At 41.3% G+C, this 26579-nt stretch overlaps 1 protein-coding gene across 5 annotated transcripts in view; it reads right to left on the reverse strand.

Moving 5' to 3' along the window:
- Window positions 1-26579, reverse strand: part of ELMO1 (engulfment and cell motility 1) — a 446831-nt gene that overhangs the window by 38422 nt on the left and 381830 nt on the right. For all 5 annotated transcript variants that reach the window (XM_019538714.1, XM_019538724.1, XM_019538705.1 and 2 more), the window contains one exon: window positions 2478-2641. In XM_019538714.1, coding sequence (XP_019394259.1) covers window positions 2478-2641 — 164 coding nt within the window. The remainder of the gene's footprint in view (window positions 1-2477; window positions 2642-26579) is intronic.

Here is a 26579-nt window from a genome sequence, read left to right on the forward strand (position 1 = left end):
TTAGTTTTATATTTTATTTTAGTCTTCTTTTTTAAAAAAAATAAAAGTATTATGTTCACTCACTTACTGTAAACTACTCTGAGCCTTTGTTGGGAAGGGAGGTGTAGAAATCTAATAAATAAATAAATAATGTGGCCATTCCAAACCAAAACTCAGCCCAAGGGAGAGTTCTTTTCTTCAAAATTTTGAAGGACTTTAACTTCTGTATGCCATATGGACAACACCAGCAAGAAGGGCTCAGGTAATGTATTGCTCCCGTCTATTAGCTACATTCTAATGCAGCATTCAACAAGGCTCAAGGGGTGCCTGTCAATGTGCTGCGAGGCTGCTACAATGGGCTATAATTAATTAATTGGTAATTAACATGCTCCAGTATGTTAATTAGACTCGATTAATCGAGTCTAATTGAGTCGGCTGGAGTGTGGTAATTACGGTGTTCCAGCCAGATCTCTGCATCTTGCAAATCAGCGTCCCCACACTTCAAAATGGTGGCGGGGGAGCGTGTATCAAAACTTGTCGAACAAGCTTTAGTTCAAGTGCCTCCACCATTATTCTGAAGTGCAGGGATGCTAATACACGAGACGGTGCAGCACCTTGGAGCCACTCTAATTAAAGCACCCCTTTGCTCCACCCACCCCGGAGCATGTGTAAAAGTACCCAAGAGTTTTAAATTGTCGTGTGCAATTTCTTTCAGCATATCTGTAAGTCTTCTAGATCTCTGTGATGAAGCAAAGTTTCCTTTTGTATAGTCTCACTCTCCTTCGTATACAATGAATTCACGATTCTGTTACTTGCATCCTTTGTGACATCTAAATAATCTGTGAGAGCTCACTACATGACACTGAGTTAAAACTGAAAGAACTATTTGTATTCAGTATTACAAGTAAAATGATCAGGAATGTAGGCAAAAAAAATTAAGTTGTCATGAATGCATCTGTGGTTGTTTAAACACTTTTAGCCTTTGCCCTGGATCTGAGATGAGTCTCTCATATTTCCACAGCTTTTAATTGCTTGTGTTAAGACATGAATTCATCACATTTTGTGGAAGGGTGGTTTTTTTGCTGTGACAACAGTTATTTAAATTGATATTTGGAATGGGATACTGTGCAGGCAATGACAAGTTTCACTCCCCTACTAAGGGCTCAAAGTGAATATAAATAGTTGGTATCACTGCTAGATACTTGACTCACATGGGAAATGAGGAAAGCAAGAAAAAGCAAGAAGCTTTGGTGACAGGCTTAGTACTACCGTGCTGCTTTGAACCACTCAGTACTAGCAGAGAGTGGTAAATAATTGCTATGAAGTATAGACACAAAATTGAGAGTAGCCATTTAATTAATGCATTATTATGCATGGCATCAGTTCTAATCGAGTTTCACATCCTATCACTCTATTGTACTGCAAACATAAAAGAAACATTCTCCCTTTGATCCTGAGTAGCATTATTAATTTAAATTTGTGAGTCTGTTTGACTTATTCTTTCACCATTGCCCCCTGAGAAAAGTGTCCCTGGAGTAGGCATTCATGCCTCTTTTAGAGGGAGAAACTAAACCATTCTTGAATCCTAATTCCTCTGAATTTCAGAGCGACAGAACTGAGACACTCAGATCCAAGTTCATCCCCACAGGTTCAAGGTCAGGGTTGGAAGTGTTCTAGTGTCCTGTTCAGTTCCAAATGAGACAAGCATAACATGACACTTCAGCTGCAGTTGCTGGATCTCTCACAATTTCCCCCAAAAGGCTTCTAGTTCTAGTCAAAAGAGCATGATACAACTGCACCATGGAATCTGAACCTGCCTTATGTCACTGATGTGTCCTCAAGCCCAACCTCAACTGAGAGCCAACCACTACTTCCATGGCTCACCTCTAATATTTTCACATATAATGGAGTCTAGGGCATTTTTAGAAATCAACTGAAGCTGTAACAGAGATAGACCAGAGGAAAAGAGTGGCACACCAAGCATCTTCTGAATTTGATATGAAATCACCTAGATATAAAGAACTTTGCCTTGTTAACACAAAAGAAAAAGAGCGCCATCCTCAAGTCACAAACACATACATTTTATGGATCCAATTTGTATTGGTGCTATGGCTCTGCGTTTTACTTTGCCTGGCTCAGAGCAGTGACATTTTGAATCTTAAAGGGGCATTGGACAGAAGACAAAATTTGACCAAAAAAAATGTGTGCACACAGCCACACAAAGCCTCAAAATGTCAAAGCATTGTTTGCTACAAACAAGTCATGCTGGTCCCCATAGGGATTCACTGAATCTGTTTTAACTGAACTCAAAAGAAACAGTAGTGGTTCCCTGCAGAAGACAGCGCGTGACTTCAAGCAGATGCTATGCCAATGTTTTTTGAGCCCTGTTCCCTCGACAGTTTTTTTTCCCCCAGTTCTCCCTGAAGATCTCACAAATGTCATTCACATTTGTTCGTCCTTCCATGCAAGAAGTGACTAGGGGAGAAGAAAGCACTTACAGAATTGGACGAGACTGGAAATCTTCCTGGTTCATTCTCTCAGACTGACGGATTTTCAAAATTTCTGTGTAACTTAGATTCTGAAGTTTACTTTTGAATTGGTCCAGAGAGCTAGGCTTGGTAGTGAGTGCTCTCATTATTTGTTCCTTCACCACCTGCATTACCTGTGGATGAAAATAAGAGTATTATTGTTTCATTTTGTTTCCCCCCACTACCATGTTCTAGCACATGTTGTAATTAGGTACCCCTTGGTACAAAAAAATAAAAGCAATTATCAAACTAGTTACAGAAGGAATTTTGGCAGGTACCACTCTCAGAAAATTAGCTGATCTCTAACTGGGATTGTTACATGCTAGCAACAGAGGTTTCTCTCTCCTAAAATAAACAGCCCTGTTGGAGAACCCATTTACAATAACCTTTCTTCCTGATATAATTACTATAGGACTGCTACTGTCTTTGAGTACCTGGCTACACCTCTGCTCTACTTAGTCTAAGTCTTATTTTGGAGAGAGATGAGCAAAATGGCTAGGTCTCTTCTACATTATATGAGAGACTATGTTTTAATAGTGTAAACAAGTGAACAGCTGAAATGGGTGCCCCAGCATAGGTGTCACTGTAAAAAAGCAGAAGAGTGAATAAGAGTCTAGAGGCGGATTCTCTCCCTGCCGTCTGCCAAAGGAGGCTGGGGATTTCTTCTGAAAATCTGATTGGAACTGAAGCACAACAGTATAAAGGGTTGGTAGTCTGGAGTTGGCCATTTACCAGGAAAGCTCCCATAGTTCTTTGGAGTTTAAGGTTGCTCTCCTTGGAGGAGAATGATGTCATAATCTGACAAATGTAGTCCCCCCATTTCACTCCTTGTTGTATACAGGGAGGGGAGTAGTTGGCTCTATATGTTACAGATATGTAAACATTATTGTTTGCTTTTCATTCCAATTTTCACTCCCTTTTTCTTTCTCAGGACACCCTTAGCCTGTGTATTGCTGGTCTTCGCCTGATCCCAGACATCAGTTACTCATTCTTAAGCAGGATTACAACAATTTGCAATGAAGGAAATAGATCTACTAACAAGGGATATAAATCAGGAGACAGAGATCAATTTGCTAGGGTTATTATAGGATTGCTTTTAAACAATGAAGGATGCCTAGAGAAAACTGCTGAGAAACAGTTAACTAAGGGAGTCTATTTGGCATCAGTTCAACTCAATATATATGAGATGGCTTTCCCTTCCCCTCTCTTACTCTCTACTGGCTTCCTCAGTTCTGGTGCAAATTATATACTTTGAAAGGTTTTTTTTTCTGATTCTGTCTTTTGGTTGGGTGAAGAAGTGGTTTATCAGATTTAAAAAGATTTTTCTTCCCTCACAACCAAAGCAGGCTAGTAAGCAGGAGGAAAAAATAGTAACATTCAGCTCAGATCAAAGCAGGTCTGTGATAGAAATTAACAGCTAGGAAAAGAGAGAATAGAAATAATTTTTGAACTGTCCTCCCCCCTTTTCTTTTATTCTTTGATATTCACTATGTTTCTAAAAATGAAAGCCTGATTCTGTGCAGTTTGAAAACTTTTCTTTTCCTAAGCACGTGTGTGTGTATTATTGCTGTATCAACCTTGAAAACTGTCCTTGTCTGTGCTATATCTTTGACTTTCATTTCCTGAGATGCCATCTTTCTTTTAGATATGATCTAGGCACCCATCCTAGTTTTGTTGCCATTTCCAGAAAGCATGAATGCCCCCTCCTGAGCTTCTCTCAATCATTTATTTCTCAAAAATAATGCTCTTTGTTTCTTTTAATGCTCTCACTTCCACCTCTCTTTTTTTAACCCCTCCTTCTAAACTAGCCTACCTCACTCAGAGTAATACTTTGCTTTAAGAATATACTTATAGAATAAGATCCATTTCTTTGTTAGCATATTTGGCAAATCTGGCTGATGCTCATTCGGTTTGAATATTAAAGGACTGAACAAAAGCCAGTTAGAGTTGAGGAGAGTTCATCAGGCTTTAAATTAGGCTCTGAAGAATTTATGAATGTAATGAAAGAAACATCCAGGGAAGTTTAGCAAAAGAAATGACTTAGAAACAGGCAACACTGCCTATTAGACAAACCAGATGTTTTAAATTCTTTCTGGCTTTCTCCTTGTCTCTCTTGGTGTCTGTTCAGCAATAATTGGAAGTCAGAAAAAAAGTATTGCCTAAACTCACCACTTTGGGGATGGGGCCTTGGGGATGACCTTTATTTATCAGATTGTTGCAGAATTCAGCTGAGCCTGTTTAACTTCTAAAACCTCGGAAAGAACATGATTTTAAAACATTACACTCAGTTTAGGTTGCTGCAACTGGTGTTACATTCAGCCTATGGGTATCAGCTCTGAACCCATCATGGAATGGCCAATCTTAAAGTAGATGTTTAAAGGTAGGTATCTAGAACAGCCTGCTTGTATTGAAGTGCTCAGCATCCTTAACAATTACACTGATGTGAAACAAGTATAAAGTTAAGCATGCATGAAAGGGCTTGCAGGATCTGAGACTTAGTTGCTTGAATGAAGATTTATATAAAGAACTAGACCGAATTTTAACTGTGACTGCCATATATGTATACAGGTGGGGGTCCCTTCAAAAAAAAAAAATCAACAAAATCAACCCTTACCCATGTTCTGTTTTGGAGGACTGCAAGCTAAAATTCTTTTTTTTTTTTTTGGTCTAACTTCTATAGCCTTAAGAGACTATGCTGTATATTTGATTAAAAGAAGGCAGATTGGTCCAGGTTCTGTAAGTTTGGAGAGCTTTCATTTATCTCTTTATATATTTTGCCATGGCATTCTTTTAAAATCTCACCCTCCCACTCCCCTATTCACTTTAGCAGTTGTAATGCAAACAGTGTGCGTTGTTCTCCAACGCTGTAATTTTGAAAGCCATTCAGAGGGGAATTGTTAAAGAATTATCTAGTCTATAATTTCCTCGCTGTGACACTTCTTGTCCCAATGGCAGAAGGTGGGAGAATCAACAGGCATACCTTAAACCTAGTGCATGCTGTAGCAAAACTACTGGGGCAATTGCTTTCCTTTAGTGTTTGTTCTAGTCAATAGTGCTTAACTAGTTGGCCTAAGCATCAAAGCTGCTGCTTGAGTCGAGTTTCCTTAGCACTGGAAACTACTGCCAAGAATTTATCATATGCTCAAAATCTCTTCAGCTGAGTGCCAGCACCTGATTACCATAGATCAACACATCTATAAATGAGACCTTTTTTTATTTCAGCATTGTTAGACATTAATATTATACACAGTGTTTTTAAACGCATTCTATTTTAAATAGTCTATAGCTGCTAGAATAGAAGTTGAGAGGGCATGTTTACTCATTTTTTGTCCTTTTTCTTTGGTTTTTTTCCCCCAGTCGGATGCCTGTTTATGTGGTAAGGCAGAATTAAGGGTTGAGTGTTCTGCTAAAGGTAGGCAGGTTAACTGAGACTATTCAGAGCCACAGAAATATGCATCTTCTTCTAATACAAAAGATAAAGAGCGCAGTGACTTAAGAACAGTAGTTTGCCTGCAATAAGATGGGTATGCATTTCATTTTTACCTACCATATAAGTAAGCAGCAAACAGCATGAACTCTGACTGCATACCTATCTTTTTAGCTAGTTTCAAGTATATTCACACTGGACCTCATCTCTGTAATGAGACATTTGAATTATTTCTATCTCCCTAGCACTCTTTCCCTATCTTTTTCTCTTATGCTCTCTTTCTGTGTCTCCTTACTGTCTTATCACTTTCCATACAAACTGTTAACACATGTAAAATCAAGATGATCTCTTTCAAGACAGATCAAAACTGGATACTTAGGTTCTACAACATGCAGAAAAATAAGCTAAGGAGTCAATTTTTAGCACTGAAGTTTATTCATGCAACTAAATTTAGGCTACTAAGCAACCGGCTGTGAAGCCTGAAAGACACGGGAAAACTCAAATGATAGTTATCAACATTTTGTTTGCAACGTACAGCATAAATATTCAGTCACACTCATGTTACCACCCTACCATGGTGTAGTCCATCTCATATCCATACTAGGATTGTTTTGCACTGATTAGGAAGGATGAAGGTGATCTTTGACACCTATCATTGCTTGAAAACTTCTTCAAGTTTATAGCTGAAAAGTTACCCCAATTATATCCCCCTTCATATACGATCCTACAGAATCCCTCACCTGCAGAAGTGGCTCTCAGCATGTTTCTATCCTGATGTGCTCCAGGTTTGTAGCAATATATCTGGGGTACGCTAGCTAAAGCTGAACTGTATGTCCACTTATTTACCTCTTCCAGTGGTGTACCAAGGTGAGTGGGCGGGCGAGCGGGGCAACTGCCCTGGGTGCCGAAGCAAAGGAGCGCCAAGAGGTGTTGTGTAGCCGGGGCAGGGTGTGGGATGGACCTGTGAGCAGCTCGTTTGGGGGGGGAGAGGGGGGGGAACACAGGGATGGGGGAAGGGCAGCTCCTGCCAGTGTGTGCACTCCTGGGCAAGCAAAGGGGGACGTGTGCCCACTGGATCTGTGCACTGGGTGAAGTTGGGCTGCCTCTGCAGGCTTTGCCCTGGGTGCCCAACTTTGTTGCTATGGCACTGACCTCCTCTATGGTATCCCTCTTTGCAGAATATCTATGTCCTTCCCCTCCCCCCCACAAACTCCTTCCTCCTCTAGGGATGCCATCCATCTCTGGCTCTGTAACCCCATCTGCGACTATTTACCTGTATGTCACAGTTTACATGTCCCACTGTGATGAACCTTCCATAGTTTAGGTCAGGAAGGGTAACAGTCAGTGCTCTGGTTTCCACTAGTGGCTATCTAACAATCAGTGCAGTGGTGGTGGTGGGGAAATGACAACAACAATATTATGGGTGCTTTCAGTAATTTGAATGGGAAAAGTCTGTGTGGTTTTCCCCAATATAAATAAGGTATAAATCAAATTATGAGCCTGCGTGAAAACAGCAAGCTTAATTCAATCACAGTTTTGTTCAGAAAGCAAGAGCACTGCAAAGCACTAATGTCCTAGCATGCTACAAACACCAGGCCGCAGGCTGCACAAACCCATCCCTGTAGCCGTTCAAGAAGCATCTGTGCTCTAGGAGCCCATTTCTGGTGTGTGGGAGAGGTGGGAAGATTTAAGCTGCATTAACACATTTTTCCCCTAGCTAAATATCCTTTCTAAAAAAAGAGCAGGAGAAAGAATATATTTTAATGATATTTTCTCAATAATGCATACCTACTGAGCCCATTTATCTGAATGATCCTCAAAACAGTCCACTCATTTTTTAAGAAAGGAAATTAAAAGAAATTAGAAGAAAAAGAAAACACTGAGAATGAGCATGCTGATTTCAGTTCTTTTGTTTAAAACTGTAGTGGAACTGAGAATAAGAGTTTAGAAGGAAATAGCCAAAACAGCCTTAATGGAGAGCATTTGCTGATGAAAAATAAAGCCATAAAGAAAAATCTAATTCTTAAGAAAAAGGTGCTGGCTACATAATCAACCTGCAAAAATCCTTTATTGAGAAAACTTTACATGATTAAAATGTGCAGCAGGTGATTCAAGACATTTTTTAAGCCATTTTGAAGAGTGAACTGTTTTCGATAAATCTCTGGTTACATTTTTAGAGTATTCAGAATAATCATCCTGAGACTTCAAGGTCCTTGGAAAATAACAATACTTTTTTTTTTCTTCCCCAGCACCTCCTATTGCCTCCTGGTGCAGTTTGTGATTTCACCCTCCTAGCCTCATCTTACCATATCTTCTCACATCAGAATCATTTTCAATATAATTTAACACAAGCCTGTCTCCCACAAAGAATGTCAATCTTGGCTCATGTCTGGTTAGTGACAAAATAACTCATGCTGTACTATAAGCACTACATGTTATAATGCCTTTTCTGAAAGTGCCAAGAAGTAGTTTCCAGGAACCTTAACTATTCCAGAACAGAAGTATAGTAACTAGGACCATGTGGGCTAAAAAGAGATTTCTACCTAAGTAAGAATGTACAGAGCCCCAGGAAAGCTAATTGTGTTTCAGAATATGTTGTTTCAGTGGTTTAGTTGTTAAACAGAAAGTTTTAAGAGATGCTTTCTCATATAACCCTCCAACACATTTTTTCTTATAATTTATATTAGAATTTAAATTTCATTTTTAATAAAGGTTTTAGCTCTTCTGCTTGGGAAGACCATGATCCTCCCAGTATGAACCAAATAGGTGTTATCTCTAAGTCTGCAGGCAAGCAAACTGAAGCAAGGAGCTTGAGAAGGTTGCATCTCCATATATCCTGATGTGACAATGACATCAACATTGTCAATTATTCCAGTAGTGCTTGTTTTAGCAGAAACATTCACTGTGCATAAGCACATTTGATGGTGGTAGAGATAGAAATAGATGGGTCTGGGAGGCAAAAGATGTGATAGCTAACTTCCCTAAGACAGTTGTCCCGCCTTCTTTACCTCTTGCTATCCCCTACTAATTGCTGCTTTCCTAGGCCTGCTGGGAAGCTGGACAGGACATAGAATTTTTGGGGACAGGAGGAGCGAGATTAGTCAGAGGTTAGAAGAAGATAGAGAATAAAAGATCTACTCCAGTTCTCCTACGTTGTGGGCTGTGGGGAGGGGTGAGGCAACTCTCTGTCTAAGCACCCTAAAGAAGATATCCTGTGATAAGTTAAAGAAACGGGAAGCAGAAAGGCTGAGAAGCGGAGGGAAGATGAGCGAATGAGACTTGAGTATTCTTGATGGAGGTAAAGCAGGAGTTCAATTCCCTAGAAACATTCCAAGACAGCTCGGCGTGTAAGTGTATTCGTTCTGTAAATACAGTTGAGAGGAAATGGATCATTAGGTGTTGCACTCGGGTACATTATAGCTCTGCACTACTTTACATCTGCAGACAAAGGAAAGAGAGTCGGTTGGGAGCTGAATATGTGACTAGTCAGTTTTACATTTTCCAAAGTAGCTATCAGAAGTACACCCTGCTTACTGCACTGATTAATTTCCCTTGGTGATGCATGTCCACCTGTGTATCCTGACAGATCTGTGCCAGTTCTCACTAAGATCTCCAATCTGTTTCTATTTTTGGCTGACCCAGGTCAGGAATTAGGGGTATATCAATAGAAATCTTTTGGGCCAATACGGATGGCTGATTTTTAAGGAGCCATACTGGCTGATACTGATCCAATTCTGATATGCAGCTGGGCAGCTTGGAGACCAGTGTCAGGCTGATAAGTCTGGTGTGGGGGAAAAGGGGGTGGGGGGTGGGGCTGGGCCAGGCTGCAAATATGGCCTGCAGAGCCATATTATCCAGCTTGCTTTGCTATGGCAATTAACACTGCGCCATTTCCCCACTGTCAAATTTCTGGACCTGCAGGGAGCCTTCTGCAGCAGGTCACACCATGGTCAGATCCAGCATGGTTGGATTGTACCTGCGGACCAACCCCACAAGCTGACTCCATGGCTGGACCAGTCTCATGAACTAGCCCTGTACCATTCATCCAGTCTGCGGAGCCAGATAGGTTGAGCACCACTGGTCTAAACTATTTGTAAAAGCTTACGGAACAACCCTCATGCCCAACTACCAGGTGTAATGACCAGAACTTCCAAAACACCTTTGACTTGTCATAGCTTAAGCAGGCAAATGAGGGCACTGTCTCAGTCTAATCTGAACATCATCTGAACAGCACTTCTTTAATTCAACTTTGAGTTAAATAGAAATTACTGACAGATGAGAAACATCTTTCCTGATAGTTAACACTCACAGAAGCAGGTCAATATTTGACCAAAAAATGCAAGTTAAATCAGTTTCCTTTCAGTGCATCACGCCCTTGGGCAAACAAAGCAAGAGATGACTTCTGCATGACAGAGCTTTTCAGCCTAAGTAAAATTATGTACAAAGTTAATGTGACAGTTTCTGTAAACTTGCTTGTTAGTTAATTGAAGTCTTAGGTCAGCCAACATTACATTATTTCCCCCAACATCTGACAATATCCCCTTAGCAAAATAAAACATGCACAAATCATTTGAGAGTGGCATTTAATTTAGAGCTTTCACAAACAAAATGTGCTGAGCTACTCAAACAATGTTTAAGAGGACAAGAGGAATAAAAATAGAAAGTGAGAGTGAAGAGATGGACGGGACTATGAAGCTTTAGTCATGCTTTAATGTGATAATCAACATACTAACAAAGCACAAGTCTGAATTATAATAGAAAAGAACACAAATAGGCAAGTCAAACATGACTGGGAAGGATTCACAAACATGTTAATTAGCATAAATTTTAAAAATAATTAAAAGTTCACCAGAAGAACAAGTACAGGCATTAGGGAAAGGAAGAAGAACAGCAAAGGAGATAAAAATTAAATGTTGGGCAGGTCTTTCCATTGGAGATTTTACAGTTTTAGAGGACTAATGATGAACAGAACAGACTAGAAGTTATGAAATTCATCTGGGTCTTTTTCTACATGGGGAACTCGAAGGCATATGTCAAGAAATTCATTAAAAAAGTGCATCAGGGCCTGCAGAGTCTCTCTCTTTCTGGTACAGAGACTATTTAGTAAATCTGAAAAAAAAACTTTAAAAAGGAATTAAATTTTGTAGACCAGAATCCTGGATAGTCATATTCCTCCTCCTTTATCTAAGATGTGAAATCAAGGTCCCAACCCCTTGTATGCATAAAAAATTCCATTGCCCCTTCTGCGAAGATAAGCATGACCCCAGCATCCTAGTCAAATTCCAATTAAGATAACTGCACGGGGCCACACAGTGGTCTGAATTTGTGCCCGTATTTGTCTATCTGCCATTCCGTTTCAATCGTTTCAATCAGATGTACGCACTCTTCCTTTCCCTTCCTAAAAACAATTGTCTGGTGCACAATGCCTGCCGCTTTTCACTGGTGGCTATGTTGTAGTAAGAATTGCCCACATAAGGAAAGCTCTATGAATGTGATGGCATAATATGATAATGGTTAAGGATGTATGGAATACAGCCACTAACACAAGTTATCTGAAATGGCAGTGCCCAGGTCACAAGGGAATGTAAAGAAGGTTTCTCGCCCTGCTGAGTTTTTCTCTCTTCCTCCTTTTCTATTCTGTTAACCGTCTTCCCCCAAAGCAAACTAACCTTTAAGTACTCCCCTGTGTCGACAGTGAAGTCTATCTCTATTTGAGCAGCAAATTCTACAGCTCTAATGACCTACTTATTCCCCTGACTATAGCAGACATATTAATAAAAGAAATGTAATGGACATCAAGATCAAACTTATGGAATCCCATGCATAGTGGCTGAGATTTGTTAGCTGACCTGGATAAAGGCTCTTCATGAGAAGATTCTCATTATGGGCATGAATGGAATCTCAGACAAGCCTTCACACTGATAATACCCTATGTCGGCTTCACACAAACAATAGTACCAGCCCCCCTGCTCTTAGCTCCATCACTTCGTACCACAAAGAGGTAGGGAATACAGATGTTCAAAAAGCAGACTTTTTATCATGGGGGATTTTCTATATTTTTACATTTGTTTTTGCCCCGAGATGAGATGAAATACTGAAAACGTTTACAGACCAGTAATTTCCAAAACATTTTAGTACAGAAATGTTGAAATGAAACAGTTTGGCAATTTTAACCAAAAAGAGATCTTTTGTTTCAAGAGAATTAGAAACAGCCCATTTTCCTTATCCCATAGTAAAATAATGTAAAAAATCATGAAAATAGACGTGCGTGTAAAAAAATGGCTTTTGGGGGAGTGGGAAGATACAAAACTTCATCGTTCATCAGGAAAAGCTTTTGGCAAAATAATTGTGAACAATTCATCTAATGAATTGTAAACAGTCTGAGCTTATAGGTCTAACACTACCCAACCACAGCAGGAATTTTTAAATTTTAATTTACATGAAAAAGGAGAAGAAAATGACAAGGACTTTTTGGTAATCTACATTTAAGTTTCCTGGACACTGTTAATGATACTGCCTCTTTTTTTTTTTTTTAAATAAGCAGAGAAAACTTTGCAATTATGCATCTTACAGAGTCTACCAGAGGGACCCAGTCTTCTGTTCTGTGTACACACAACAAAAGACTTTTTGGATAAATGCCAGGAATTTTCAGCTGATATAAATTGGAGTTGCTTCATTCAATGAAATATGGCAATTTCTGTCATTTGTGGACCTAACCCCAGTTTTAGAAATTATGTAGTCAAGGATCTGCAGAGATGTATTATTAATCTGCATAAACTTGTATTTATTATGCAAGATAATATATACCATACTAATTCTTAGGCAAACACTTATTTCAATAGTCAGATCGCCAAAGAGAAGTACTGAGTTTCATAATATATCTACAGAATATCAACTTGGTAACACTCATTAGATTAACAACTGTATGTTTTAAATTGCAGATGTATCAATGATATTTAAAGGTCCAAACAGTGCTGGAAAAATAATAATGAAAAACAGTTACACAAATTAATTAAATAATTTGGGAAAACATCTGAAGCAAGAAATACATTAAACTCATTCTGACTTGCTCGATCTTCACGGTGCCTGTAAAAGGATTTGGCAAATTACTGACTTGACAAATTGCAATAAGCACCTTCAGGACTATTACAGACCAGAATCTGAATCCATCTGCTTCCCATGTCCAATATGCTTATGTGCTAGGAAAAATTATTTTAACTGAAATTAAAAATAGTCTTTACCAATAATCATAATAAACCCACTTTGCAGCAGGAACTAATAATTTTGTTTTACTCTGTTTGTATACTGTCAAGTACAATCCAATCTTTGTCCTCAGCTGGAACACTCTAGCACTTCTGTATCTGTAGTACAAGTAATAAAATGCACATTATTTCTTTTTTCTTGTGCATCCTGGAACTCAAAGCAGGAGCACAGCAAACAAAGCTCTTCTCTGGGCTATTTTCAGGAGGAGAAATTAAAAAAAATTACGAATTTACCATGCCCTGCTACCAAAACTGCCTTAACTCTCATGGTTTAAAATGCAAGACTTCTGCGTATGACTGCTGAGGAGATAGGAAGTCTTCTTAGACAAAATGAATATTGTTTAAGACTCACATATAACACAGGGAAATTACCAGCCCAGAATGATAGGTGCTACTGATTCAGCATACAGTTAATAACTAGAGTAACTGCTAGATATCTATACCCAAAGGTACATAGGTTATTCGGTGCAACTGACAATAACATGTGAGTCTCATAAATTAGAGGTGGAATGGATATATTAAACTGCTAAGTTTATTGCCTTTTAGGACAGGAAATACTCCCCCCAGAAAAGGGCATGACATATAATAGATCTGATACAACATACACACTAAGCAAAAGGCCAGTAAATAGCAGTCAGTTTTAATTTTCTTCCAGTGGTCAGTCCCTTCACTAGATTATGTTACACTCAGCTCTAAACATCTAAAAGTATAACTTTTTTCCTTCCAAGCACGACACTCCCAGGCCAGCTACTAAGGACCTTAGATTTTTTGTCTCATTTATGCATAACTTTCACAGAAATCTGTGGGAATTTGCCCAAAGGAAGCTTGAAAAAATATTATCCTTTGGACACTAAGTCATTTTCCATTAGTGATTTAAATACACCAACAATACACATACAGACTCGCACACAGAGCATTCCAGCCTGAGTTGACAACTGTTAAAATAATGCTACATCTTGGAACCAATTGTGGAGTTGCAGATGGCCGGACTGAAGGGTTTATAATCTGCGTGCTGAAAGACCCTTAACTATGGTAACCTGAATGGCATTAATGTAATAAAGTCACTGTACTTTGTCCATGTTGTTGTAAATCTTGACATCTAATAAGCCTACAGCCTTCCTTTTCTATAACTTTGTGGTGACTTGCTGTCCATCTTGGGGAAGAAAACAATCTTTTCAGAATTAATTGCAAGCTGTTTGTTTTCCTTTAAAAAGATACTGTCAACTTCTGTAGGCTCCGAAACGTAGCAATTAAAAAAAAAGGAAAATTCAGTCATTCTGAAAATCCCCTAATACCTCAAGATGTGATTAATCAGTGGATTTTCTTTTCTATAAACTCTCTTGAGCCCACAGTCATTCAAAGAGCACATGCTGTGCTATAGTTAGATACATCCCATGCCTGCGCACACACACTGTGCCTCAGGCACATATGGATTTCAATATGGGGAGGTGGGGAGCTGGGGCTAAGTGAATTGAACTAGTATTCCTGTTCCTTCAAATCATTAACTGTGTTGAGAACTGGCAACATGGGCAAGAGCATGTGATGTTGTGAAACCTGTGGGTCCACAACACTGATTTACTGCTTGTCCCTAGAGAATATTACATAGAAGGAAGAAGGGAATTTACATGGGGCAGGGAATAAGATGCAATCGGAGCAACCAATGCTGCCTGGTAGAAGTATGTGGCGTTCTGGTACAAGCAGTACAAGAAAGTCAAGGGGAGACACTGAGTCCTGGACAGAAGGAAGCTAAAACATATATGGGGAAAAAAAAAAAATCACACATATTGTGAGTGGACAGTTGAGAATGATATATTTTGGAAAGTGTTGAAGTAGAAGAGATTCAGCATGAAACCGCTGATAGGTAGTGGGAGCTGCATGGGAGTAAGTAGGAGGTAAAATTTAAGCAAGGGCTGAAAAAAGCAGAATATGCAAGAGTACCCTGGTAAGGCTAACATTTGATCGTACAATCATCAGAATGTGAAATGATAGCCCGCAGCAGTTTTATGAATATTGATCTTTTAAAAACTACTCCAGACTTCAGAAATACACCAATTATATTAAACCAAAGATGCGTGAGATGTTAGCAGACAGGTGAGGGTGTTTTGGGTTTTTTTTTTCCCAATCTCTGCTTTTCACCAAAAGTTTTGAATCAGTATTTTTTTTTTATTAGTTCTCATTCTAATTCCATCCAGCAGAGGGCAGAAACTTGCATTCATATGTCTACCCAGACAGGCACAGACAAACAGGTGGGTTCCTTGTGATATTAACTGTGGTAGTGGTTGTTTGGTATGTAACACACACACACACACACTGTTTTTTTTTATTGTCTTCCATTTTTTCCATTGCTTATTAGACTTCCTCTTCTTTCTCTTTTTGGAATTAAGAAGTGCTTCCATGAACATACAAGAATGATACCAAATATCATAGCCCAAACCACGCATGGAAACATGTAACTTTATATTTCAAGGAAGATACATACAGGAGAAACCCTTACAAGGGAAGCATTATAGTATGATGGAGAAAAATAACAGAGCACTGCAAAACACTGTGTGACAGCTGTGAACTGGGAAAATAGCCAAAAGACACATCAGAGAAGGGGAGTGAGAATCAAATTGGTTATTTTACAGAAGTGTAAGATAAGAAGCCAGAAAAGAAGGGGAGGTGGGAAACACAGCTGCCTGAAGACAGAAGGAACTGGAGCTCACAGCTGCACCTGCTCCTCTTTGGGGAAGTGTTGCTGGCAGCTGGTGAGAGGAGGAGAAATACCCAACGTCATTTCACCTGCCATTCGCAGCCATGTCAAGCAGCCCAGTCTGCAAAAGACTAAATTTGCCTGCAAGCATCTACTTCCTGCAAATTGTTTCTTTTGGGAAAGAGGCTTATAATGTGTGTATGGACACGCATGTGCATTTGTGCACACAGGCACATATGTGCACTATAAATGGGTTTCAGTGATTTATAGGGACAAATAAGTATGGTATTGGGTTCAGAGAGAGAGAGAAGACAAGTATGAGCACAAAACTCAGACTACTCCATGGCTTGTGGTTTATCAGTTCTGTAAGGAGATTCAAACAACTTTCCTTTCCCCACAACGCATCATTAATCATTGCCAAACTAAACATGATCTTAGCACGGTTGGTGGTACAGCTCACTGCCATTACCTAATAAACAAACAAGAATGATGGTTGTTGAAGAGACAGCATGCAGGGAACAGTAGTCAATGAATTCACTATTACACTTTTTGATCTGCAGAAAGTAACAAGCTGCTGTTGCTTGAGTCAGTACAGCTGACATCACTATCCAGTTCCCACATTAAAAAATAAAAAAGCTCAGGTATTTTCTGCATTCAGAGGAGAGAGAGCATTTGGTTTGCTTAAGGCAGGGGTGGGCAATTATTTCAGCTGGCAGGCCACTTAAGGTTTGGGTGAACTGTTGAGAGCCGCACACACAAAATCTTTCAGAAGCTATCATTTCAACAATCATATACTAAAAATCAAACATCTACTCTAACATATTTTAATTTTATTTCAAAAAATATTTTCTGTTCTGGTTTATGTTTTTTGAGTAGTGTATATAGAGGCGATTGCATAATAACTCAAAATAGTCTTACCGTTGTGCACTGTGTGTGTGTGGGGGGGGGGGCAGCTTGTGCGTTAGGTCCTGGGAGCCAGCTGGGGGAGGGGAGATAGGGGGTGGGTGCAACAGAGCTTACCCAGGCAGTACAGGTGTAAGTGTGCTCCACCCCCACCCCACTCGCATCCATCCATCCTGTGGTTACCCCCATGATGCTCTGCATGGGGACAATCTCCATCTGTTCCCACCCCAGCCCTGACCAGAACACACAGCTTCCTGGCAAGACTGCCTTCCCCCCTCACTCGACCACTCATAGGTGCTGGGTAGGTGGAGTAGGTAAAAGGCAGCTGAGAGTTGAAGCTGGAGCCCCATGTGCTGAGGCAGGAACCACATGGCTGCAGCTTCCCCACTGCCCGCCACTGCTTCCCCGCGTTACCTACTGCCCAGAGCAGCACAGCAGAGGCAGGAGGAGGTAAGGAGAGCCAAGCAGTATCTGGGGGGCTGTGACAGCAGTGGGAGCAGCCCTGCTTTAAAGCTGTGCATGCTGGCCAGGGCCAGGATCCTCCAGTGTGAGTATGGCGCAGCCTGCCCTGGGTGGAAGCAGGCAAAGCTCAGCCCCATGCAGAGTGCCACGGGGGTAGCCGTGGGCCAGATGCAATTAATTAGTGGACACTTGCCCGTGGGCCAGATCCAATCAGTTGGTAGGCTGGATCCGGGCAGCGGGATGTATTTTGCCCACCCCTGGCTTAGGGACACATTCATCTTGGTGCTTCGTAAGGCAGCACCTGCACTGTGAAAAGGCCGCTGCGGGCTCTGCTGTTGTAAGCTATGAGCACATGAAAGGGGACTCTCAGCATCCCCATCACCACACAAACAAACAGTGATGCTCAGGCTAGGTCACTTGCCTGGGAACTCAGGCCATCTGAGTTTAATGGTTGCCTTTGTCATATTGAATTTTATAACCTTGGGCAAATTACTTAAACTCACTACTCTATCTGCAACATGGAGATAACCTGCTCCCATCCACTGTCCAGCTTGTCTCATCAGCAATCCTTCAATTTGAAGATGATCTTTCCCATGGCTCGTTGATGGGTCTCAAGGTGACTTAAGAGTCTAGTCCTTGAGCCACAGATCCATCTGCAGAAGTTGCAAGTCTTTCTACAGTGGAGAGTAGTCTGTAGGCTGGGATTTCTCTCCTTTTGCTTCCTTTGCCCTCTCTTCTTTGCTTTGAGAGCAAGATGTTTGACCTTGTAGTAGGCTGCCACTTGGTTGAGGTTGCAGTGTCACTGCGGTCAGTTAGCAGACAGCTTCTCCGAGCTCTTGATGTCAGCATCCATTTTCTCAAGGTATGCCTTCAATGTGTCCTTGCAGCATTTCCTCTGGCCACTATGAAATCTCAGGCCACAACTAAGGTCATAGTAGAGCAGTTGTTTAGGGAGTCGAGAGTCAGGCATCCCCACACAATGTCTGGTCCAGTGAAGCTGGTGTTTGAGGATCACAAACCAATGGTGGTAACATTGGCTTCAGCAAGGATGGCATTTGTGCAGTGATCTTCCCATTTGATGTAGAGGATTGTCTGGAGGCATCATTGGCATGCCTTGTCTGTTTGGGTTGTAATCTTTTGAGGGCAGGGATGTCTGTTATGATGTTCATACACAGTGCTTAGCACCAAAAGCCCAAGCACTTTATATGGTTGAGGCCTCTAAATGTTATCATAATGAAAATCACAAGTTATAAGAAATAACTATAGGACTGTCTATGACTAGCCTACAAAGAGCAATGTAGGTGGCAGCATGAAGATGAGTGAAGGGTCATGATTCATGATTATACATATCCTTGCAGACGTTTGAAAGAATTTGTATTGCATCTCTGCTCCTTCATGCTAGCTTTGAGGAGGTGCCTCTCTGTTACTGTTATTGTGAATAAAGTCCAATCATTTGGACTCTGAACAATGAAACAATTCCTCCCTTCATGAATTTGATACATGCTTGGAAGAAATGTGGATCAATTCTGGCTATGAACTCACACAAAAGAACAAAAATAGCAACAGATTGCCTATACCTACTTTACTTGTACCTTTTTGAATCAGAGGGTCTAATAATGACAGAAGATGACTGGCATTTGGGATTTCTTGAGTTCTCTTTGTTCTCACTTTGCAACTTTGGAAAAGTAACTTGCAGCTACTCCACACTTCCCTCTACCCCTCCGTAGAATGGATATACCATATTTACTTGAATACAGGATGAAGTTTTTCCCCAAATCCCTCTGTCACTTCCTCTCTCAGCCTGTTCATTAGATTAGCAGGGTTGAGCCAGACCAGGATGCCCTGTGCCTTACCTGTATATAAGTTTTTGGAGAGTCTTAAGATTCATTATAAGAACACGAAGTTCCAGTTATGTGTGGGGCCTAATTAGCATGTGGATCCTTTGTGGGGGAGTATCTGGAGTACACACACACTGAGCTGTGCTGAGCTGCAAGGTCACCATCACTTGAAACACTATGACTCTGCTGGGGCCCAGCCTAACAATCTATATGGTAAATCATGAGCCTTTTGGTTTCAAGTTTCTGCTATGTATAGTGGTGGGGAGGGTTGTAGAGGAAAGAAGTTGGGGGGTGGTAGATGGCAAGAGGGCCACTTGATCCCCCTAGATTTATTTTCCCTACTGTAGCAGTAGGAGGAGAACAAATTCAAGGCAAACTTTCAATAATTAGGTTTTGTACCTGGAAAATTATAACAAATTTATACATTTTCCATATCTAGAATCTAATTGTTGTGGGGAGGTTTGTTTTGTATTCTTGGTCATATTAGGTCAAATAAATCTGGCAACAACACTGATTATATCTAAGTCACGGTAGTATGGAAAGACTCATTCAGTGTTTATAAATAACTTCGAGATCCATGTATGAAATGATTTATGGATAGACGAAGTATTATTCATTTGCTGTGCTCCCATTCTTAAAAGCTGTCAGAAAGGGTTCAGGAAGAGGAAACTACACTGAAATTCTGGACTATTATTGTTCTTAAAAGATCACAAGCACTGAGGTGAATTTACAAAGGTTATAAGGATGATTAACTATTTACTACTTTCCATGTAAAATTGAAAGACTTTGTTATTGCTGTTAGTTTTATGTGGATGGCCCTTACATAGCAGGGTGGTTGGCAGCAAAATAAAACCCAACGATGCCTGATAATTTAAGATTTTAATTTGTTTATTGATTGTTTAAATCAGGGGTGGGCAAATTGCAACCCAGGGGCTGGATGCGGCCCACCAGGCCATTCTATCTGGCTCCCAGGGCCCCTAAAAAATTTAGAAAATTATTTATCTGCCCCTGGCTGCCTATCATGTGGCCCTCAATGGTTTGCCAAAACTCAGGAATCAGCCCTCCGCCCAAAATAATTGCCCACCCTTGGTTTAAATCAAGTTCATTTTTATGGCAACATGGATACAGAAAGATACAGGCTTATATTTTTTAAGTGACTCTTAATTTGGGGTTCTTAGATACTTGGGGTCCTAGACTGAGGCCCTCAAAAGTATTCAGTACTAGGGGTGTACGAAATGGACTGTATTCAATTTGAATTCAGATTCGGCTCAAACTGGGGGACAGTGATTTGATTTGTTGATTTGGATCACTGTCCCCATTTGATTCAGCCAAATCTGAATCTGAAGATTCAATGCTGATTCGGAGAATCAGCTATTTGGCCATAGACACAGCTTTAAATGTTTTTTCTACATACCTTGAGGTACCAGGCATTGCTTGTGAATGCTGCGATGGTGGGGCAGATGGAGTGTCCCACAGGAGTGCAGGGGGGACCCCCCGTGCTCAATGGCGGACCCAAAAATGGACTAGAATTACTTCCAGTCCACTTTCAGGTCCACTGCTGAGCATTGATTGGCCCCAGTGATTGGCCGTGGGGGGGGACCAGACGCCGAGCCAGGGGGCAGGAGCAGGGACCCCCATGCACTCTGTGGTGGACCCAGAAGTGGACTAGAAGTGCTTCTGGTCCACTTCTGGGTCCTCCACCATGCGCACTGGGGACCGCCCCCCGCCCCCAATGCTCCTATGGGAAGCTCCATTTGCCCCAGCATCTTAGTGTTCACAAGCTGCCTGGTACCGTGAGGTATGTAGAAAAAACATTTAAAGCTGTGTCCATGCCCAATTCATCATATCCCTCCCTATCTCTCCAAATAGATCTGGAGGGTTCCGATTCGATTTGGAGAGATTAAAGGGTCCCTTGATTTGGTTCAGTTTCAGAGATTCAGCCACCGAATACGGGGCGAGTTGAATCAGCGACTGAAGCTTCGGACAGCCCTACTAAGTTCCTGCCTTCTGACAATCAGGTCTCTTCTAAGTAACGTAAATAAATTACTCCAGAGCACAGGCATCCAAAAATCACTAGTAATTTAAAAATGTAGGCAATACTGTAGTCTTTCTTTCTCAGTAAGATCACCTTGCAACACTGGCTGAGTTAGCAATACAGCCAGTTTGGAATTCAACATCCCACAGTACAACATGAAAAATATAACTATTAATTAGGAAAACTGTCCTGGACTGGGCCCACACGTATTGTTTTCTTTTGAATGGAGAACACCAAAAGGAAAGGGAAACTTGTGAATACTCAGACTTTAACAACGATTTTCCTATCAGCTCCTAGGAGTTAAGCAAAGCAGCCCAACTGCCAAATGGAAACTGGCCCTTGGGAGCACTAAATATGAGTCACAGCTAACTGCTCTGAAAAAGAGGGACAAAAGGAAAACTATTGTACTCTTCACTGCACACAGAACGGTTTCCAATGGCTGCAGACAAAAAGGCCGATTTAACACATTTCTTGAAGAAAGATAAGGAAAGGTCCATTGTAACAGACTTTACAATCAGTGCAATGTGGGGATAACCTTCAGCAACAGCAAGGGGAACTGAAGCACTTGATTTGTCTGCAGAGTTTTACCATAGTGCTGTTTAAGTTGCACATAAATGACATGCTTTCTTTCTACAAAATACATTAACAAGGTATAGATATGCCCCAGAGGCCAATTTCTCATGGGCACTGGGTAAAGGCCTCCTTTACAGTGTCAGAGCACTGCAAAGACTAAGGGCACTTAATGTAAATGAGTACATATCTGGCCCTGACAAAGGACAAAGAGAGAAAACAACAGGACAAATTCATCCAGTGACATCAACCAAGTTACAAAGGAAAAATGCACATCCTGCTGCAGAAGCCCCAGGAGGCCACCAGGATCCCATGTACATTTACTGGATCCAGCCCAGGTGCTGGCCCCTACCCCACCAGAGTGTGCAAGCAGCGGGGTTCCCTGGGGACAACTAACAGTGGCATAAATATGTGCCTTTGCTTGTTGTCCCCAGGGAATGCACATTCCTGCTCATGGGCACACACCTTAGGAGATCATCTAGTTCAGCCTCCTGCTCAAAGTAAGCTAATTTCTGACTAAGCCATCCCAATCAATTTAGAATCTAAGTCTCATTTCCCCCTATAAAAGTGGATGAAGATGAGTAACATAAGACAGACAAATAGCTCAAGGTCTCTGTTCAGCATGGTACCTACTCAACTTTAAGAAAGTAAGTGAAAGTCAGGCAGGTGCTAAAAGGTCAGGCTGAATTCGAGCCCTAGTAGCTTCATAGCTCAAAAGCTTCCATATCCTCAGATCAAAAAGGAGTGATGAAAGAGGAGTCACAACCAATTAACTGGGCTAGTAAATCTGCATTGTAAATACTCCATAAGCAAGCTATCTAGGAGGAATTCTGCTGGAGTATTGGGGTGCTTTCTGCTGAGACTCCAAGATACTCCCTCATTCTCATTGGTAGTTTAGACAAGCAAAAAGTGCTAGAAAGATACAACTGGTCGATTACTTCTTTCAAACCAAATCAAGTAAGCTTTGAAGACTCAGGTATTTCAACTTTAGAAATATTTGGTATCTTCAAAAACAAGAAAAAAACCCCACAGGAACATATTGTATTGCAAGAGTTGAAGACTCTGTGTGAGCCCTTTCCATTTATAACTTCATTGCAAAGGGAGGGGGGGAAATGAACATTTGGAAAATATTTTAGATATCTAATTCATTGTGTGAGATACTAAGAGAGAAGCAACAGATTCAATTTCAGGGCCTGGTCTTCCTCCCTCTCACCAGCTCTCAAGCTGTAATTAGACAATCCCAGCACAGCTGTGCTCAAAGGGCCTGATCCTTATGTTACTAAAACCAGTGTAAAATCAGGATGCAACTCCACTAGAGCCAATGGGGTAAACTGGTGCAAAGGAGAGATCCAGGCCTGTGGATACTCATCATACTCCTACTGAAGTCTATAGAAAAACTCCATCGCTTCAGTGAAGAGTTGGCTCTGAATAAAAGGCAGGAGCTGTCCAGAATACAGGCTCTAAAACAAGGAATCAAATAATTTTCCTTCTAACTTGTACAGCCTCATTTCTAAAAACCCTCTCCTCTCTCTCTCCCCAGAAAATACTGATGAAGCCCAACAATAGTAATTGTATCTGGCCTGTTTGAAACTGGTCTGCATCCTTGATAGTTAGGAAGAAAATCAACAAGCAGCTTCACCACTTATCTGTAACTGAATTAACAAATCCTGGAAAGCAGCAGGGCAGCTGAGATTGTCTTCAGCACAGTTATTTTTGTATTAATTTAGATTATCTGCTCATTGGGCTGGAGAGCATCTTTCTTCTGTGCCTGTGTTCAGAGCTGAGTATGTTGGGACACTGATTTTTGACTGGTGCTTCTAGCGGCTACTGTGATATAAACAACAAACAATAGGAGCTAGTACAGGTAACAGTCAACCAGATGAGATCGCTCCCTTCCCTCTCAGTCAAACTATTGTACCTAAAAAAAAAGAAAGAATGTACACGGTAAAATCTATTTTAGTATTCTTCTGTAAATGTGATATAGTTTTTAAAAAGCTTTAACTTTCATTTAGAGAAAGTAAGGCATCTTACTTTAAAAAAATGGGAGACACTATTATCAACCTCCTCCTCAAGGCACTTTACCAGGAGCTTTATTTATTCCTGGATTTTTGGAAGATTTCAGCCCACATATTATTTGTCATTTTTCTCTTTTTGGTCAATTTGTCATTTTAATCTTTTTTTGCTTCTGCCTCCAGACCCACTTCTTAAAATAAAGAAAAACACAAACCAGAAATAATTAGTCAAGAGAAGGCGTCAGAAATATTCACTCATGTTAACCTTGTGGGCTACTTACAGAGAAACAGTATGAACACTCTCATTGTTAGAGCCCTTCGAGGAAAGGGAAGAAAAATCTTTAAAATCCTTCTTTCAGTATTATTGTTGGTGTGTTTTACATGTTAACATTATACCTTTGAACCAAGAGCAGAAGTTCACAATTGGCAAAACATTCTTACTTGTCCTGTTATTATTATGTATGGCAAATAGCTGATGGGGGTGAACTCAAACAGCGAAATGTAAAACTGTTTAAGAATGATCTCACAGCATCAGACTGTTTGGAGCTAGAGTCCTGGTTTAGGCCTATCTCTACTAGTCAACTCAAGGTAAAAGTCAGGGTTTGGCACCCTTTCACTAAGAGCAGAATGACTTAATGCAGCTTAGTCTTAAGGGAAGGTAAAGGCAGCAGTTTTCAGATATTTCATCACATGGGCTCGGGACAAATATTACACATAAACCAGTTTAAGTGATCAGAAACTGGTTTAAACCTGTAACAGAACAGATGTGCAATGTACATAAGCCAGTCTGAAAATAGCTGAAACCAGTTTGAGAAAAACCTGGTTGAATGTAGTATCAGACTTAACTGATTTGGCTCAATCCGGTTTATGCAATGTCTATCCCAGACCCCTTGCTGGTTTAAGATAAATCAGACTCCCCCCAGCATCCCAGTATGCTCTCTGGGCTGATCAGGGCTCTCTGCTCTACAGCAGGGCTGGGCTCCCCTCTGCTCCCTGGCTGGAACCCCGGCAGAGATTTGCAGGCACAGCAGTGGCTGCTTGGCTTCTTCCTGCTAAGTATGAATTATTCCCCCAACTCCTCTGCCTTACACAGAGACTTCAGCATTAGCTAGCAGACCACATGCTGGCTACAGTCTGTGCTGTGGGAGATGACCAAGGCAGACAGACTTTTTGGAGCCAATCAACAGGTAGCTTAACATCTTTCCTTGGAAAAGCTGTTTAGGAAGAGCTTGGAAAGAGGCTTTGTTTTCTTAATGGGTTGATAAATACCGAGTTAGGGGTGATAAACATTCCCTGCTGGGCTGCTTGGAGGGGGGTGAGGAAGGGGGGGAATAATATGAGTGTCCCTGCCAGGGCCTGGCCATGCCCACCTCATGCTCTAGCTCCTCCCCCCAGCTTGTAGCCTAAGCCACTGCAGGCATGTGCCTGCATTTCTGGAATGAAAAGGGAATGTCTATTCACCTCCAAATTGATTCAAGCTTTGCAGGTTAAACTAACCTGCAAAGATTGACTCTATTCAGGCTCAGGCTTTTTGAATGTCTGTCCCTAGCCTAGATGGCAAATTCCTGTGCAAAACTTATTTATGGCAGATACCTGAACATGCTGTGCTTGACAGGTCAGATACAATCTCTTCATGGGCTGGCTCTGGCTCATGGGATGTAGGTTGCTGACACCTAGTACAAGTTATCATAGGTCTAATCCCATGAAGTAGAGGGTGCCCTCAACTCCTTCTGAAGTCTGCAAAGTGGTTGGTACCAAGTAATTTGCAGACCATCAGGGACTTTGCTTGAGGAACTGCAGGAGGATTCTGTGCCAGTGCAGAGTGTGTTTCTCATTGTGGTGAAATAGGCTCAGCCCTGCCCCACCATGCCTCTTCCTTCTGCTGTAATTTTTGCTCTCAAGATGATAAGCCCCTCTCTGATGTTGCTTGTCAAATTGGGAATCAGCTGGTGAGGAGAGGGAGCATGCCAATAACAAGGACAGAGGACAGGGAAAACCAGCATGGAGCCCACAGGCTGCTCAGAAGTGGCAGAAATCTGGCAGGGAGGCACATGTAAGGGTTTTTCTGAGAGCCATAGGCAGGCGGGGGGAACCTCATTTTGCTCAGAGAGAAGGGAAAGGGGAGAGAGCCAACAGGAGCTCTATTACGCTCTGTGTGAGATAAAGGGACGTAGGGTGGCTGAAACACCATACAAGGATTATCTTTCAACCTCAGTGTATCTTGTGTCTGTTTTAAGCAGCTCTCTGGTGAGAGATAGAAGGGCATTATTGGGCCAGATTAATTTCAGGTGATGATGATTCTCTCCATGAAGTGACTCCAATTCTGATGAAATGATGATTAGGCTGTGATGTCAACTTCCTCAAATATCAATAGAGCGCAGTGTTAACAAGGCAACAGGTTTAGCTGCCATAGCAGCAGCTGTAACATTCCTTGCATGAGACAAATCAGTGCACAAATCATTTATATCAGAATGTGGCAAGCAAGACAAGTGGCAGCTTTACCGATCAGCAGAATGGCCTGATGCTCCTAAGACATTTCTCCAAAGACCCCTTTCCATATAGTTCCCATCCAGGCTCCTCCATCTCCCATGTAAGTGACCCCTTCCTCATATTCTGCCTCCATGTTGGCAGTTCCCTCTTTCCACATTTACTTTGAGACTGACTGCTATATTGAGAGTCTTGAGGCTCCAGGACGGAGGCATATATGGTTCAGGAGATCCCTCTGTTAACAAAGGCCACTACCTGCAGCTGGAACACACCAGACAGGTGCCTCCACAGGCATTCCCTGCTCTCATGCTGACACTTAAAGCAGGGGAATGACAGATGTCTTCAACTCCTCTGCTTACTTTTTGCTCCCTTGGCAGCTGAACA

Source organism: Crocodylus porosus, unplaced genomic scaffold (assembly GCF_001723895.1).
Source record: "Crocodylus porosus isolate Cpor-Errol unplaced genomic scaffold, CroPor_comp1, whole genome shotgun sequence".
Classification (NCBI taxonomy): Eukaryota; Metazoa; Chordata; order Crocodylia; family Crocodylidae; genus Crocodylus; species Crocodylus porosus.